Source organism: Crocodylus porosus, unplaced genomic scaffold (genome assembly GCF_001723895.1).
Source record: "Crocodylus porosus isolate Cpor-Errol unplaced genomic scaffold, CroPor_comp1, whole genome shotgun sequence".
Classification (NCBI taxonomy): Eukaryota; Metazoa; Chordata; order Crocodylia; family Crocodylidae; genus Crocodylus; species Crocodylus porosus.
The window spans coordinates 43,692,673-43,708,769 of NW_017728909.1; the positions used below are offsets into that span (position 1 = coordinate 43,692,673).

Consider the following 16,097-nt stretch of genomic DNA (forward strand, 5'->3'; position numbering starts at 1 on the left):
GTCTTCTGTGTTCAGTTTCTTTCTTGATAATGTAAGTGTTCGTATGATGTTGGAAGATTGCAGATCTCTGCAGCTAGGTTAATTGGAATGGAAGGTCCATTTGTTAGCATTATAAGCAATTAGCTATTACTTAAACCTGTACTTGGTTTTAAGAGGTAGAGATGATGGATCTTGGTCTCCAGATGCAACGTGTGTGTGTATGTGTGTGTTTGTTTATGTATAGCTTGCTTTAGGGACAGCCTTGGTAAAATGAACAGTGTTTTGAATAGAACAATGTATTGTTACATACATTCATAAAGTCATAGAATCATAGAAGTAGGGTCGGAAGGGACCTTGTAGATCTTCAAGTCCAACCCCCTGCCAGGGCAGGAGAAAAACTGGGCTCAAATGACTCCAGCCAAGTAGGCATCAAGCCTCCTCTTAAAGATCCCCCGGGTAGGAGCCAGCACCACTTCCCTTGGAAGTTGGTTCCAGAAAAGTAATCATCACAACAGTGTCAGAACACAGCTAACCTGATTTAACCAAAGAAATGTGCCTCCCCAATAGTAAGATACTCATTAAGCAATAACATGCAGCCAGATACTGCTTTTTCTCATTTCTGTTCCTGGTGAGTCCACAAATTTTGTGTATTCCTCAGTCCTACTTAATTGTGGTACAATTCTGAAGAGTTGGACTTAACGTTTAGGTAAACAGGTGTTATTTTGCTTGTCGGACGGTAACTTGAAGCAGGTACACAAGTGGTTATCATGACAAATAGGGAGTGAGGGGTACAACAGAGGTAGTCTTACCTCAATCCTGGTTAAGCTTTTTGAGATAATTATCCTGGCGCATGTCCACTTTAGGAGAGATGTGGACAACATGGAGAGGAGGGCCACTCGCATAATCAGGGGGCAGCAGGGCAGGCCCTACAAGGAGAGGCTACGGGACCTGAACCTGTTCAGCCTCCAGAAGAGAAGGCTGAGGGGGGATCTAGGGGCCTGTTACAAACTAGTCAGGGGGGATCAGCAGGCACTGGGGGAGTCCCTGTTCCCCCAAGCACTGCCAGGAGTGACTAGAAATAGCGGTCACAAGCTGGCAGAGGGTAGATTCAGGCTAGATATCAGGCGGTGCTACTTCATGGTCAGGGCAGCTAGGATCTGGAATCAACTTCCAAGAGAAGTGGTGCTGGCTCCTACCTGGGGGTCTTTAAGAGGAGGCTAGATATACACCGGGCCAGAGTCATTTGACCCCAGTACTCTTTCCTGCCATGGCAGGAGGTTGGACTAGATGATCTACTCAGGTCCCTTCCGACCCTAGAAACTATGAAACTGTAAGGTGAGCAGCTTATTTTGAAAGCATGTGGTATATGAGAAAATACACTAAAACAAACTAAGAATCATAGCAACCAGAATGGCTCCACCATATGAACAAACAGATTTTCTATCCCAAAACACAGGAAAGTGCTAAACTTGCAACAATCATGTAATTCTCCTCTAAATTGGCTAGAGACTGGGCAAAAAATTATCTTACAGAAAGGGCTGTGAGGTTTTCAGTGGCCACAAAGAGCCTCAGTTTTCTTCTCATTTAAAAGGTGTTGCCTTGAACAGCAAAACACTTGGTTATGGCTTTAATTCAACACCAACTCAGCATCTCATTTATCCACAGCAGTCACTGCAACCCCTTCAGCTGTTGCTGAAGATCTCCATTCATACATTGAATAAATTCCATTCTTGCTTTACTTAGGGAAAGAAGCCCAGTGTAATATATTTGAAAATTTGCCCAGTCTCTCCTTGTTGAGGATTTCTGGTTTCCTTCACAATGATTGGTGTGAATTCAAATCTACGCTGTTTAGAAAAAAATAGAGTTTACAGTTGTTCTGTTAAAACAAAGCATGAACTGATGCACCATTCTTCATCTTCACTGAGAAGGTTAAGAATAAAAGCATTTTAAAGAGGAATCTGTAGGCTCTCTCTTGAGGAAGCAGTTGCACTCCCCCAAATGCTGGTTGAATTCCTTACCCAGACAGTGAAGATTTCTAACAATCATATGACAAAGGATCATAGCTAGCCCATGAGCAGTGTGCTTTGGAGGTACGTTAAGTCAGTTCTCAGACCTTTCTAGCTTCTGACAAAGCCTGCCAATTATTGAGAGAGTAAACCTGGCCCCAGCAAACTAAATAGTGAAATGATGTTTTCATTTTGAATATATAGCATGTGAAGTATTAATTAAGCTGTCACCACTATGCTGTCTTTAATTCCCATTAAACATGAACCAATGTCTACCATTAAGTTTCAATAACTGAAGCCTTTATGGATTTGTATAGCCCTTGTATAGTTAAGCATGGAAAGAAGTAGCCTTAATGTAAGGCAAATTAAACTCTTGGTAGTAATGTAAGTTATTACACTCTTTGACACAGCAGCCTTCATTAAAGATTATGAAGTGCTTTACCAAGGTAAGTAAGTATTAGGGCTATGCAAAGCTTTGGTCCCTGATTCGATTCGGTGGAGATTTGGCCCAATTTTGTGGCTGAATCTCCAAATCCAAATTGAATCAAGAGACCCTTTAATCTCTCCGAACAGAATTGGAACCCTCCAAATTGATTCAGAGAGATTTGGAAAGATTTGGCAACTCAGACAAAGACAAAACTTAGAATGTTTTTTCTACATACCTCAAGGTACCAGGTGGCTTGTGGATGCTGCGATGGTGTGGTGGATGAAGTGTCCCACAGGAGTGTGGAGGGTCCACTGGGGAGCATGCTGGGGGGGCCCCCCCGTGCCTCCCTGGCTCGATAACTGGTGCCTCCTGAGTCTGGGGGGGGAACCTGGGGTCCCCCCATAGCCAATTCCCGAGCTGGGGGAGGCATGTCCCCCCCCCCCAGCCCCCGCGAGCTCGGCGGCGGACCCGGAACTGGACCAGAAGTACTTCCAGTCCACTTCCGGGTTTGCCGCTGAGCATGTGGGGGGCCCCCTCATGCTCCTGTGGGATTCTCCATCCACCCCACCATCGCAACGTTCACAAGCTGCACCTGGTACCTCAAGGTATTTAAAGCTGTGTCTATTGCCGAATCACTGATTCTCCAGATCAGGATCGAATTTTCAGATTCAGCCGAATCAAATTGGGGACAGTGAGCTGAACCAACAAATCAAATCACTGTCCTCAATTTGGGCTGAATCGAATATGGCCCGTTTTGCACACACCTATCATCATCTTGGTTTAATGTAGGGTTTCTCTATTTCTAAATGCTCATTTGGGCAAGTAAGGGCTGATTTCTCAGGGGTCCTGTGCACCTGATGTTCTTAGCAAAGAGCTCAGTAGCTCTGCCAATAGGTCTTGGTTTTCTAAAACAGGTTATCCAAAATTAGAGATAGACACTTCGAAAATTTAGACTGGCTTGAAGTCATGCAGCAAGCCAGTAGCATACCCAGAATTATGTTCTCCTAATCCTGAGTGTTGTAGTCAGTTCATTAGATTACATTGCATTTAGTACTTTATCACTGACAAATAATCAGGTTCAAAGTAATTGGCAAGGAATCATCTTGCTGAAAAAGGCTTCATGGACTCCACTGAGAGTTTTGTTCCCAATAGGACTGGATATATAAGGGGTTGAAATTAGCTCATCTAATGATATGTACAAAATAGTTATCTATGAAGCTTATTAAAACAAGCATTGCCATGGGGGAAGGGAGGATGCAGCGGCCTTTTCATTCCTGTTTTACCCAAACTTTAAAACCAATTGCCTAGGAAGGGTAATGGCATTTCTATTCAGACAGTACTGAAATGATTGAATTATAATTGAATGATGGCTGATACTGGGTTTCTGCTAATTTCTCTTCACTCTACAGGTGTTAACAACCCTCTGTCTTTTTCAATGGTCTTCTTGTTCCACTATTCAAGCCTTTCTTTCTTTGGGCCTGGTAATTTCTCTCTTCTATTTCACCCTGCAGCGTCTTTTAGCTCTGGTTAAAAATCTTAGGTGTAGTAATATTAACTCAGGTGAACTTTGACTCAGTGACATTAAAGTATGGGAGACACTGTCAAGATACTCCAGACGACTAGATTTTTTTTCTTTTATGAATCTGAATAAGACATGTACAATGACTGCAAGATTACTGAAACAATATATATTGACTGGTTTTGCCTAGTTTGTCTTTTTAAAATGTAATGTATAATCTAGCAAATTAGATCACATTCCATTCAGTTATATTATTTTTACTTGGATCTTAAACTGAATAATAGTGCTAGGCCCCTAGTAAATTAATAAAGCTTCTAGCTTTTCTTTAATTGTAGGAAAAAAGTGTTCTATCTAATGATATGCCACAACATCTGCACCTTTCTTTTCAAAATCCTTGATTTGACGTTGCCATCTTAATAGAATCACTGTAGCATAGCATCCTAACTTCATTTTCCAAGCAGCCAAAGCTTGGTTCACCCTGTAGTATGGGGAGACATTGAGAGGCCTCAATTCCAACATGTGACTTTTTCTACTAGTGTTGGTCCTGTTGGCATAAACACTACTTGGTTTTGTTTCACATAGTCTTGAGGAGCAAGTAGAAAGTGTTGTTTTGCATTTTCTGCATTATTTAGTTTAGTTTCCATATGAGGGGAGGCAGCCTTTGCAGGATGACTCATTATCAGGTTTAGCATGGCTTTTTGACTGAATTCCACATTTGTGTAGTCACTCAGAAGGGGTGTCCTGATAAGAGAGCTAGCTCGTTCCTTCTCAGCTGCAGTCTCTTTTTCAGCGATTTTTGAAGCATCTGCACTGGTGTCTGGGCTACCTCCAGCCACTTCAAACTGGCTCTTATCAGGCTCATTGTCTTCCTTTGTGCCCTCAAAGGGATCTAGTTCCCAAGAAGCCTTTGACTCCCATTCTATGACATGAAGACTGGTAGTGTCATTGTCAGATTGTATTTGAAGTAATGATATTGAAATGGGTCCTGGAGTATCCTGCAAAATGACATTGAAAAAAATTTTTTTTTTCTGCATTTGGTAAAATTAGGATATTAAGGTAAGTAATTTACTAAAACTAAGGAACTGAAAAACAAAATCATGGAACAGGAAGCCTGGCTCTGCCTATTACCTACCTATTTGAGGTAATCTAGCTAGATAAGCAGTTCTGTTTACTATCTGAATTCACAGCTTAAACCCAGTGCTTCTGCACATTTATCACCAGGGAAATAAATACTTCTTTCTAAGACCATGGTCTCTATCCCCTAGTGTTAAACGTGATTGTTCCTTGTTGGAATCAAAACTCATGGCAGAAATGTTATCTTTTCTTAGACCAACTAGATATTTGCAAAAATAAAATTCTTTATTTGCAAGCTTTGCTTGTTTGTACCTTAGGGAGATAATGTATCACTAACTACAGGATGTGCTGGACAGGGTAATTTATCAATGAATTTGATTCACATATTACTATAAACATTTAAAGACTTTAGTTGAATGGTACAACTCTTCCAAACTGCTTTTGATACCACTCCCTCTGTGGTGCCTTTTTTCACCTCCCTGTCACTTTGTGGTTTAGGGAAAGAGTGGGTTAAATATAGAACAGCATAATGCAAAAGCCATTCATTACCCTGGTAGAAATATGTAGCATGTTTGGTTTTTTTCCCCTTTTACAGCTGTGAATACAATTACATGTGAGAGCGCTTAAAAGTTTGATATATACCATAAATAGTACCCTTGTCTCCTGGTTACATGGAGGGTTTTTTTGGTTTTTTTTTTCTTGTTCTAAATTATGGACTGGATGCTATGTTCTCTGACCCATAAAGTCATTAATCTTTTTCACTTATTTTAAGTTGACAAGCTATGTAATAACCACTGGCACAAGAAATGAGCAAGATTATATTGTATTTGATTTCCTTATTTCATTTTGTTTTCTGCCAATTTCTGAAAGATGTCTGGCCCAAAAGAGCAACCACCCTGCCAGAACTAGTATTCCATGAAACCTTAAGAAGGCTGGCAAGCAGGGTTCTTTGGGTAGATGTGATATCTTTTATTAAACCAACTGACTAGTTGGAAAAAATTTCTTTGTAAGCTTTCAGGCACAAGCACCCTTCTTCAGGCATAGGGAGTCTCTGCTGTTCTGAGATCTCCAAGGAATGAAAGAATCTGAAAAGAAGGCTAAAAAGAAGGCTGGAGGCTTTGATCCATGACTTTTTTATTTGTACTCATAATGGATGCAGCAGATACTTGGTTGTATTCAAAATTTTCCCTATTTAAATGGAGACCTATATACTGGGTGCATCTACATGAGACACTTAATACTCAGTAGCCTAATAACACTGGACAGTAGCATGTCACAGCACAGGCAGTGCTAATATGCTACTGTGCAGTATTATTAGGCTTCTGCTCAGTATTGTCACTAAAAAAGCCGGCACAGCTGGGCAGTAACTCTAGTTACCGCACATTTAGTTAGTACTTCATTAAGCAAGTTCTAAATTAAATGTGCCGTAACTACTGTGCATTAATGAATGCATAGATGTGCCCACTGTGTGTTTTACACAGAGGGATTTTGTATGTGGGATTCACAGAAATAGCAAAATTTCTGCATCTTTGAAACCTAACATTGTCTAGGATAATCCTTATTACGGAATAGTCTCTTATCAAGAAGTGGTGACAACCAGAATGACAGCTGCAACATCATGGTTAATGAGCATAAAAACTGGGTAACTGGATAAGGCACTAACAAGTGAAAGAGAACATAAGCTGTATATACTTCTCTTTGGGTTCATCTACATGTGATTCTACATTGCCGTAGCAACACGCTACAGCGGGGTGGGCAAAATGTGGCCTGGGGGCCGGAAGCGGCCCACCAGGCCATTCTACCCAGCCCACGGGGCCCCTAAAAAATTTAGAAAATTAATATTTATCTGCCCCGGCTGCCTGTCATGTGGCCCTCAATGGCTTGCCAAAACTCAGTAAGTGGCTCTCTGCCCAAAATAATTGGCTGCCCCTGCACTACAGTGATGTAGCATCCACAGTCATTTACACATGACCAGCAGCTACTTCACTGCAGCAACATGCTTTCCCGGTATAGCATGCTGCTATATGCTAAAGTAGCTACTAAAAATAACCATGCGCTGCACGTATGATGCAGTATGGGCTGTTATTGCGCCACGATTTAGTACAAGGCACAGTAACAACATCGCCATAGAGACATACGTAGATGCGCTCATTCAGTCCTATCGCTGGCTGAAGAACTAAAGCAAAAACCTCATTTTACTTGTGTTTACAGCTATTGGCTTAAAAAATAAGTGGAGGTATGAGACAAACAGGCAAGGCCGTGGATGAAGAAAAAAGAAAGACTGATATTTAACTGAATCTGAAAAGCAACAAGAGCAATGGAAGTGAAATAAATATTAACTGTTAAAAGAAAATGGTATTTATTTGAAATTAGTATTTCAAATGGATTCAAACAAGGATTACATTATACTGACTGGGTGCATTAGAAATGACACAACAGCTCTGCCCCCCTAACCACTAAATTACCAAGCTTCATGGTATAAACATTTGTACTCATCTGGAGTTAATGGCAAATTTTGTTCTGATTAGCTTACACCGTCTTTGTCCATTACAGTGGTTTTGGCACCTCCCTCTGAACTATCTGGTAAAAGAAGTGCCAGACATTGATCATTGCCTTGATCAGTTTCATGTCAGTTCCTGTGTTCCAAAATGTTGTATTTCAACAGCTGCTGTTACTCAGTGAAGCGCTTAACCCAGGGAGTCTTAGATTTATTTTCTTTATGATTTATGGCCTCTTTTCTGAGGTTACAAAGGAAATCCTCACTAGAAACTTTGTCACCTGAAGCTTGATTCTTTGTTTCTACCAGGACTTTTCCACTTATTAACCTGACACACTTCATTCTTGATCATTTTCTGAATGCTTTTGACTACTGTGAAACTTCTTAAAAGACCTGAACAATTGAACAATGCTGATTGGTATGTGCAGTTGCCCGTACTTTACGTTTCGTGAGTCTTAATAATTTCAGCTCCTCCTTTTCAAATTAAAGCATAGACTATTCAAGCTCAAACTATTTCCCTGGTACATTTCAGGAGTGTCCCTATGTTATACATGTACAGGGTAACTGGTTAGAGTTTGGGGCATACTTTTACTTGGCATTACTCCTTAGTGGCAGCTCCTGAATCTAATTACCAGTTTGGTGGAGAGGTCCTGCAGTTTTTAATTAAGTAGGATTCTTGAATCAAACTGAATTGAAAGTAGCTTGCAACCCTGTTTGGGAGGAACATGTATTCCTGCTCTTTAGAAGGCAGATGTTTAGAGGCCTGAGTTGTGAACAGGATGACCCTGAGGTGTCCACAAGGGGCGCTTATGAGAGAAACTTCTAACTTGTGCAAGAAACCCTGCCAGCAGCAAAAGTGCACCCCTGACTCTTTAGCAATCGTTGCCTAGCAGGTGCCTTCTTAAATAACTATGGTGAGATCAGTTAGGGAACTAGTGATTTCTCTAATAGTGTGGTGACGTTGGAAACAGAGCTAAAACTAAACCAAATTCTAACAGTATCAGAAGATGCAAAGCATTTTATCTAAGTTTCATGTTTTTGGACTATTTTACGAATTACTGACGGGCCCTAGACTTATCAGCTATTGATCCTGATGGTGAAAATTGACTGTTTAAGAATTGATTGACTCCACTTTCCCTTTTATAATTTTTTGGGATTATTGTTTTGTTTTTGTTGCTCTTTTTACCTTTGATTTTGTACATGTTATATAATGCTTTGGATGAAAAATCCTTTAAGCTAAATGAGTAGGAATATCTTCTATAATAAGTCTGTTGCTATGTTTCTGATATTACCATGGCTTCCACTTAGTCTTTAGTTACCAGGAACATTTCTGTGAAGTATTTAGTTGCCATTTATCAAGAATGTTTTGTTTTCAAAATTGAGAAAAAGGACTTAAAATCTGTATTGTTGTAAAAGCTCATTCAAACGTACTTTTCATACCTCTGGATTTGTTCTTGCCATTTCTTGGATGGTGTTACTATTTCTTGGATTTGGTACGCTTGGCCAACACTGTCTTTTTGACCTGGAAAGGCATCTTCATTAAACTGGGATATTCTGTCAGTTATTAACAACCAAAAAAATTGAAAGCCAGAACCCTTTTGGCCCGTATTTCCCCAGTAAGTTAGTGACTTTGTAACTGTGTAATTATTTAGTATCATTAAGAGCTTCAAATCTACCCAATAAGCTGGCTTTATTTCTATGTCTACTTCATATCTTAGACTCTCCTTAATTTACCACTATTTCCACCAACTGTCTGCTGGCTACTCTTGTTCCCCATTTTTCCTTTGGGGTTTTTACAGTTGTATAAGCATGGGGAGTTTGTCTTATGATTAGTCATTTACAGGTGGATTTCCATAGAAAGGGGGAAATCCTGCCTTTGACTTCTCCTCCATGAGCAAGCATGAGCTTGTGAAGGTCTCTCCCACAGACCTAGAGACCAGGAGGGTGAGTGTAAAACAGCTGCCCTATTTTCTATAGTTTGGGCTTCAGGTCATAGGTAGAAAAGACAACATGTGCAAGCCTTCATAAAACAAGCCAATAGACAACTCCCTGATACCACCTACTACAAAAAACTAGAGGAAGATCCAATTCCCTCTTTCAGCTTAGAATTCAAAACCACCATCAAATCATTTCCATCAAAACGACAAGAAAAGCTGGAGAAACTAATCCCCCCGCTACCCAACCCAGGGACTTTTTACATGCTCCCTAAAATCTACAAACAGGGGAACCCAGGCAGACCTACAATATCCACCCATGAAACCTTAACTGAGGAAATACCAGGTTTAATTGAATCCATCCTAAAACCTCTTGTCACCCAAAAAGCAAGTTTTGTCCAAGACACAATAGGCTTTCTACGAAAACTTAAAAACATAGATCACCTTCCCAGCAATACCCTCCTGGCCACCATGGATGTTACTAGCTTATATACCACCCCGCACCAGGATGGTATCCAATCCTGCCTTACATATCCATGAAAGCAAGATTACAATTCAGAGAACAGATCTAAAGATATTACTGAACTTATACACTTCATCCTCACACACAGCAACATCACTTTCAATACCCAACACTTCCTCCAGACCATGGGCACAGCTATGGGCATCAACATGGCCCTACAACATACCAACTTTTTTAGGGAGGCCACCAAGAAAAATTTCTTAAGAATTCTTCTTCCCATGATACCTAAAGGCCTTTGTACATGACACTGTGCTTAATCCTCATTAATTTACTGTGCTTTAAAACTTGTAATCCGGGTTAATTTGGTGTGTTGTGTTTGTGTTCGCACAACACACTCTTTTGAGTGACTCAAGTCCCGCGTGTCATTCCCCGCAGATTCCATCAGGGGGAGCCAAATACCAATCTAGCTCGGATAGCCCCCTCGCTCCCACCAACTGAGTACAGCAGAACCCCTCACATTTGGTCAGGGCAGGGTGGGGGGCGGGGGCTGCCTCTGAGGGCAGCACAGGGGCCAGTGCCTGTGCTCGCGGAGGACGAGCAGGCAGGAGATGCTGCCCAGGGGGAGGGGAAAGCGGGGCTGTGGCCAACCCCATCCCTGTGCTATGTCCATGCAGGTTTTTTAAATGCAAGCCAAATGTCGAGCATTTCCTCCCTAGGTTCATTTTCAACATGGCTGCCGCTAATTAGAACTACAGTTCCCAGAATGCCTAGCGCAGCACGCGCCTGATCGAGAGCTGAGTTCGAGATTTTGCGTTGCTCCTGGCGGAGGCGGGGCGACGGCCTGTCAGAATCGTATGCAGGGCTGGGGGCTGTGGGTCGGGAGTGAGGGGCACCGCGGGGCTGCGGGTGAGATGGGGTCTGTAGATCAAGTTTGTGCGTGTGTTCCTAGGAACATCTCCAGTGCAATGAAGATGCAGGTTGGTCTCTGAGTGAGAGAACAAAAGCAATGGCGTTCTGCCTGAGAGGTGATAATTGGCACCTTTGATATTAAAACCTTTCCACAAAGCCAGGGCTTTTTAGTGGATGACAAACTGAAGGACTTTCAAGGTAGCCTGGCTGAGTGGGCAAACCAGTTTTTCTACTGTTCAGAAAAGTTCACTGACACTTGAGAGGTGATCAGGTTTTCACCTACTTCCCAATGTGCTTTGGGCTGCATTGGGTATGCAGCTGCTTTATCCTTTACCTCTGTAAAGGACATCATAAGGAATCATAAGGCAGGGTTGGAGGGGGAATGGGGAGGGACTCCTTGATATAGTAAAAGGCATGAGCAATGCTTTTAACATTTTAAGCCAGATGCTGTATAAAACATAAAACACTGTATTTACTAACGTAACATTAATAGTTATGGCTCAAAGCATATCTCAGCTTAGGGGGCTGGAAAGGATTGTGTAGTCAACAACAACAAGGTTTGAATGAATTTTTCACATTTGATAAGACTTTGTTTACTCGAATCTTGGTGACCTAAGCTGAGAGTTTCAAAGCTGCTGTGAGAGCAGCACAGGGCATCCACTTTGCACTAATTTTAATCGAGACTCCTGAGTCCAAATGCCTCAGATAACTCTGAAACATGGGCAGCATTGACAACATTGTGTTAACTTTTAATGCAAACTTCATATGTGTTGAGCCATAACTATTAATGTTGCATTAGTAAATATTCTGTTTTATGTCATCATCAGGAGGGAAGGAGCTCCCTGCTGCTGGGGCAGGGGGTCATGGTCCCCATCCAGGCTCAGGTGGCAGAGCAAGCAGCTCCTGGGGGCAGGGAGCAATCTCCTGCCCCCTGGTGGACAGCTGACTGGGAGCAGATTTGCTCCCAGTCAGTTGTCTACATGAGTGCTACTGTGCCATTACTAATCGAAAGTAAATTTGCTACTTGCATTTGCAGGTAGCAAATTTTACTTATGATTAGCAAGGTTTACTGAACAGTAAGCATGTGCACATGTAGATACACATGTTTACTTCACAGTAACCTAGGCTACTGCACAGTTAAGCATCTCGTATAGACATGCCCATTATGTAAGTGAACAACAGAACTTTACTTTTTTGCGCCTTCTCTTCAAAAGATTTGTTGCTCCTGACTTGACATTGGAAAGTCTGGTTGTAGAAAATAAAACATTTGACCCAACACACAGAACACAGTGAAATAAAATGCTATACAGAAGTTTAGTTAACATTACTCACTTACCTTCTAAGCATTGAAGAACAAATAATAGGTATAAAAATCATGGTGAACATGATGCCAAGACAAAGGGCAGTCACAATGCCTTCAAATTCTCCTGCATCTATGAGAGAGAAATGAGGAGACATGTCAGATTTAGGAGATCAGGATTGGAAGGAACTCCTGATCCTGTGAAGCTATGAAGGTGTCAACAGAACTTCTTAAACTTCATGCACATTCTGGGATCCCAACAAGCTTAGACATAAAGAAAAAATATAAAACTTATTTCAAGATTCACAATTTACTAGGAGCTGAACTTTTTACATCTATACTTTGCCTATAGAAAAAGGGTGGGAAAGGAGTAGGGAAACATCCTGTCTTATTTATAAGCTCCAATTACCATAATTTAAGGTCCTTCATCTTAGTTCTGACTGTCTGAAACTGCTTCAGTTAGTTCAACTTGAAAATGCCTTTAGACCCATGGTTACAGGGGAGTAGGTTGTAGCTGTGTTGGTCTAAGGACATAGGCAAACAAGGTTCTTTGGGTGAATCAGATATCTTTTATTAGACCAACTTAAATAGTTGGAAAACCATTTTTAAGCAAGCTTTCAGGTTCAAAAACCCTTCATCATGCTAAGGAAGTATCAGCAGTTGATGTGTGCTCTTCCTGGATGGAAAGAAAAGTAAAGAAGCCAGTAACTGTGGGGGTCATGGAGATGTGTTGGCAGGTTTTGCATGTCTTGTCATGGATCCATTTAGTGTGGTCTGGGTCTGAGGAAGTTTGCTTCTGGTGATGAGGTTAACAAGGGGTGGTGCTTGTTTGAAAGCTAGGATGGGTGGCTCAAGGGAAGATCTTTTTAAGAGTAGGGTGTCTTTCTAGTATGGGTTGCAATTGTTTGAGGATTTTCCGTGCGGGTTCGAGGGACGGGTGATATGTCATAAATAGCAGCGTGTGCTTTGTGGGGGGGTTTCTTCTGTACTGCAGCACTTCTTCATGTGGTATCCGGGTGGCTCTTTCACACATGCGATCTATCTCTCTGGAGGAGTGTCCTTTTTGGGTGAAAGCCTTTTTAAGATTGGTGAGGAGGCAATCCCGGGTGTTCTCTTCAGTGCAAATTTGGTGGTATCTGAGGGCTTGGCTGTATATCACAGCTTTTTTGATGTGTTTAGGGTGATTGCTGGTTCTGTTGCAGATATGTATGTTGGTCTGTGGGTTTCTTGTATAACGTGGTCTGTATTTTATTATTCTGGATACTGATCATTGTGTCTAAAAAGGAGATGTTGGTGCTGGAGTATTCTAGAGAAAGTTGTATGGAGGGATGGTGATTGTTGAATTTCTGATGGAAGTCAATCAGAGATTGTAGGTTTTCAGTCCAAATGATGAAGATGTCATCAATATATCTTAAGTATAGCAAGGGTTTGGTGGTGCAGTTCTTGAGGAAATCTTCTTCCAGGTGGCTCATAAAAAGGTTGGCATATTGTGGGGCCATTTTGATGCCTATAGCTGTTCCTATCATCTGGAGGAAGTGTTGGTTATTAAAAGTGAAATTGTTGTGTGTGAGGATGAACTGTATAAGGTCAGTAATGTCTTTGGGTCTGTATTCTGAGTTATAATCTTGTTCCTGTAGATATGTAAGGCAGGCTAGAATGCCATCCTGGTGTGGGATGTTGGTATATAGGCTGGTAACGTCCATGGTGTTGCTGGGAAGGTGGTCTGTCTTTAAGTTTCTGTAGAAAGTCTGTAGTGTCTTGGACAAAACTTGCTCTGCAGGTGACAAGTGGTTTTAGGATTTATTCAATGAAACCTGCTATTTCCTCAGTTAGGGTCTTATGGTTGGATATGATAAGTCTCTCTCAGTCCTGATCCTCAAAGGAAACTTACAAAACACTTCCCAGAGACGAGCCTATGAACTCCACTTCATCAACGTCCTGGATACTAGAAATCATGGACTAAATATAGACATTGGATTTACGACACATTATAACCTGCCTGACATCTGACTCCCCAGGTACTTCTCCACTATTTAACCCCCTTTTCTCTCTCTTCCCCCACCCCCCCAGTCTGTCTCACCCACTGACTCCTCAATCTACATCTTCACTGACTGCCTATCTTATATGCATACCAGCCCAGCCCCTGGCTTCTTTACTTCTCATTCCATCAGGAAGAGCACACACCAATTGCTGAAACTTCCTTAGCCTGACGAAGGGTTTTTGAACCCAAAAGCTTGCTTTAAAATTGTTTTCCAACTATTTAAGTTGGTTTAATAAAAGATGTCAGATTCACCCAAAGAACCTTGTCCGCCTTTAGACCCATGGGGCACTTTTGCCTCCATTGGTCCAGGATCCTTTTACCTGTGCCCTACAATTACAACACTGATTCCATAACCAGCTACAATTATGTCCAACTGGCTTGGTTGTAAAATAAAAAGCAACTTTATCCATTATACCACTACATGTCAACTGTGGCTATTGAGTTGTGGTAACTACGCTACCTATCACATTTTTCCACCAACTGTATTTGGGAGGGTTTTGTCACAGATCCTTCTGTTTCAGCAGGTGATAGATTACTCAGTGGAGATGCACTGCACAGGCATCAGTGCAGTCTGCGAATCCCCAAGGCAAAAAGGGTTGTGAGAAACCACAGACTTTCCTGCAGATTTGGACATAGTTGGGAGTACCCTGTCTATGTAGCAAAACCCAAGTGTCAAAATGGCTGTAGGAAGATGTTGCTGTTGACAGGGTCAGTGAATGATTAGAATGCTGAGTATTAACTAAAATGTGTGAATAGAAACTATGCTTCTAATAATCTTTGCTACTATTTTATTTTCTAATGTTAAAAATTTCCTTTTTTCCTTAAAAACATTTTTTTTTTAGATTGAAATACAGGAAACCCTCATTATTCGTAGGCTTGGCATTCACGGTTTCAAATATTTGCGAATGCTGAACCTGCATCTTAAATACACTTAAAGGAGCTCCTCAGGAGCTCCGTGCTTGCTGCCGCTGGGCTCCTGACACTGCCGCTGGACTCCTGCCGCCGCCAGAGCAACCGTGCCCCCACCAGCCGCCAGGGGCACTGAGTTCATGAACACAGATGGCACTCATGAACGCAGTGCCTTATTTGTGGATTTTGCCATTCGCGGGGGATATGAGAACATATCGCCTGTGAATGGTGAGGACTACCAAAACATACTGAAGGGTTATAAACTCTGATTCAGGAAAATTTTGAGAGAATATGTGCATGTGTGTGCACTGCCCCTTCCCTCCCCTTCCCCCAAAATAAAAACAACTCTGAAATCCTTTGTAACAATTGTGTGTGTGCTAATTAAAACTGCCTGGATCTAAGCAAAAGAAATCTCTCCAAGTTGCTGCTCTAGTAAAGGCAGTTCATTGTAGTCTCATTCTCACATATCAACCACTGCTTTAATAGGGTTAAAGGTAAAAAGTTGTAGTGGGATATCATCCTTTGCTTCTCTCTCATGGGTTGTTGGGCTCATCTAGCTCTAGACCAGGTCCATCCAACTTCTGGATGGCAGGAGGCTGTAGGCTGTATCTAGGTGGTACAGAGTATGAGCCGCACACGGCAGAGGCAGTGCTCCTGGGGTCCCTGCACTGTGCAGCCCCTCCACTTGCTGCATGTGCAGTGCATGGAGTCCAGCTCCTCTCTTAGCCATGTGTACAGCCTGGTTCCCTCACACCCCTGGCTGTGTGAGGAGCATGGCTATGGACCTTTTGCTGGACCCCTCCCACCACATCATGCTGCCCCAGGAATAGGGGCAGGGAGAGGCAGCTGAAAGAGAGGGGAATAGGCTGGAGACCTCAGTTGCTGTAACAGCCAAAATAATGGGAGGAACTATGGCCAGGTGGGAGCCTGTAGCCAGGCTGCCAGTTGGACAGCCCTGGTCTAGACTGAAGCAGTAGCATAATAATAATAATAATAATAATAATAATAATAATAATAATAATAATAATAATAATAATAA

The 16,097-nt window shown here is 41.9% G+C and overlaps 1 protein-coding gene across 1 annotated transcript in view; it reads right to left on the bottom strand.

Moving 5' to 3' along the window:
• Positions 1-4,226: 4,226 nt before the first annotated feature.
• Positions 4,227-16,097, bottom strand: part of LOC109307684 (interleukin-6 receptor subunit beta-like) — a 47,569-nt gene continuing 35,698 nt past the window's right edge. The window contains exons 12-14 of the mRNA XM_019531699.1: positions 12,145-12,241; positions 8,943-9,024; positions 4,227-4,926 (exon numbers count right to left, since the gene is read on the bottom strand). Coding sequence (XP_019387244.1) covers positions 4,438-4,926; positions 8,943-9,024; positions 12,145-12,241 — 668 coding nt within the window. The 3' untranslated portion in view covers positions 4,227-4,437. The remainder of the gene's footprint in view (positions 4,927-8,942; positions 9,025-12,144; positions 12,242-16,097) is intronic.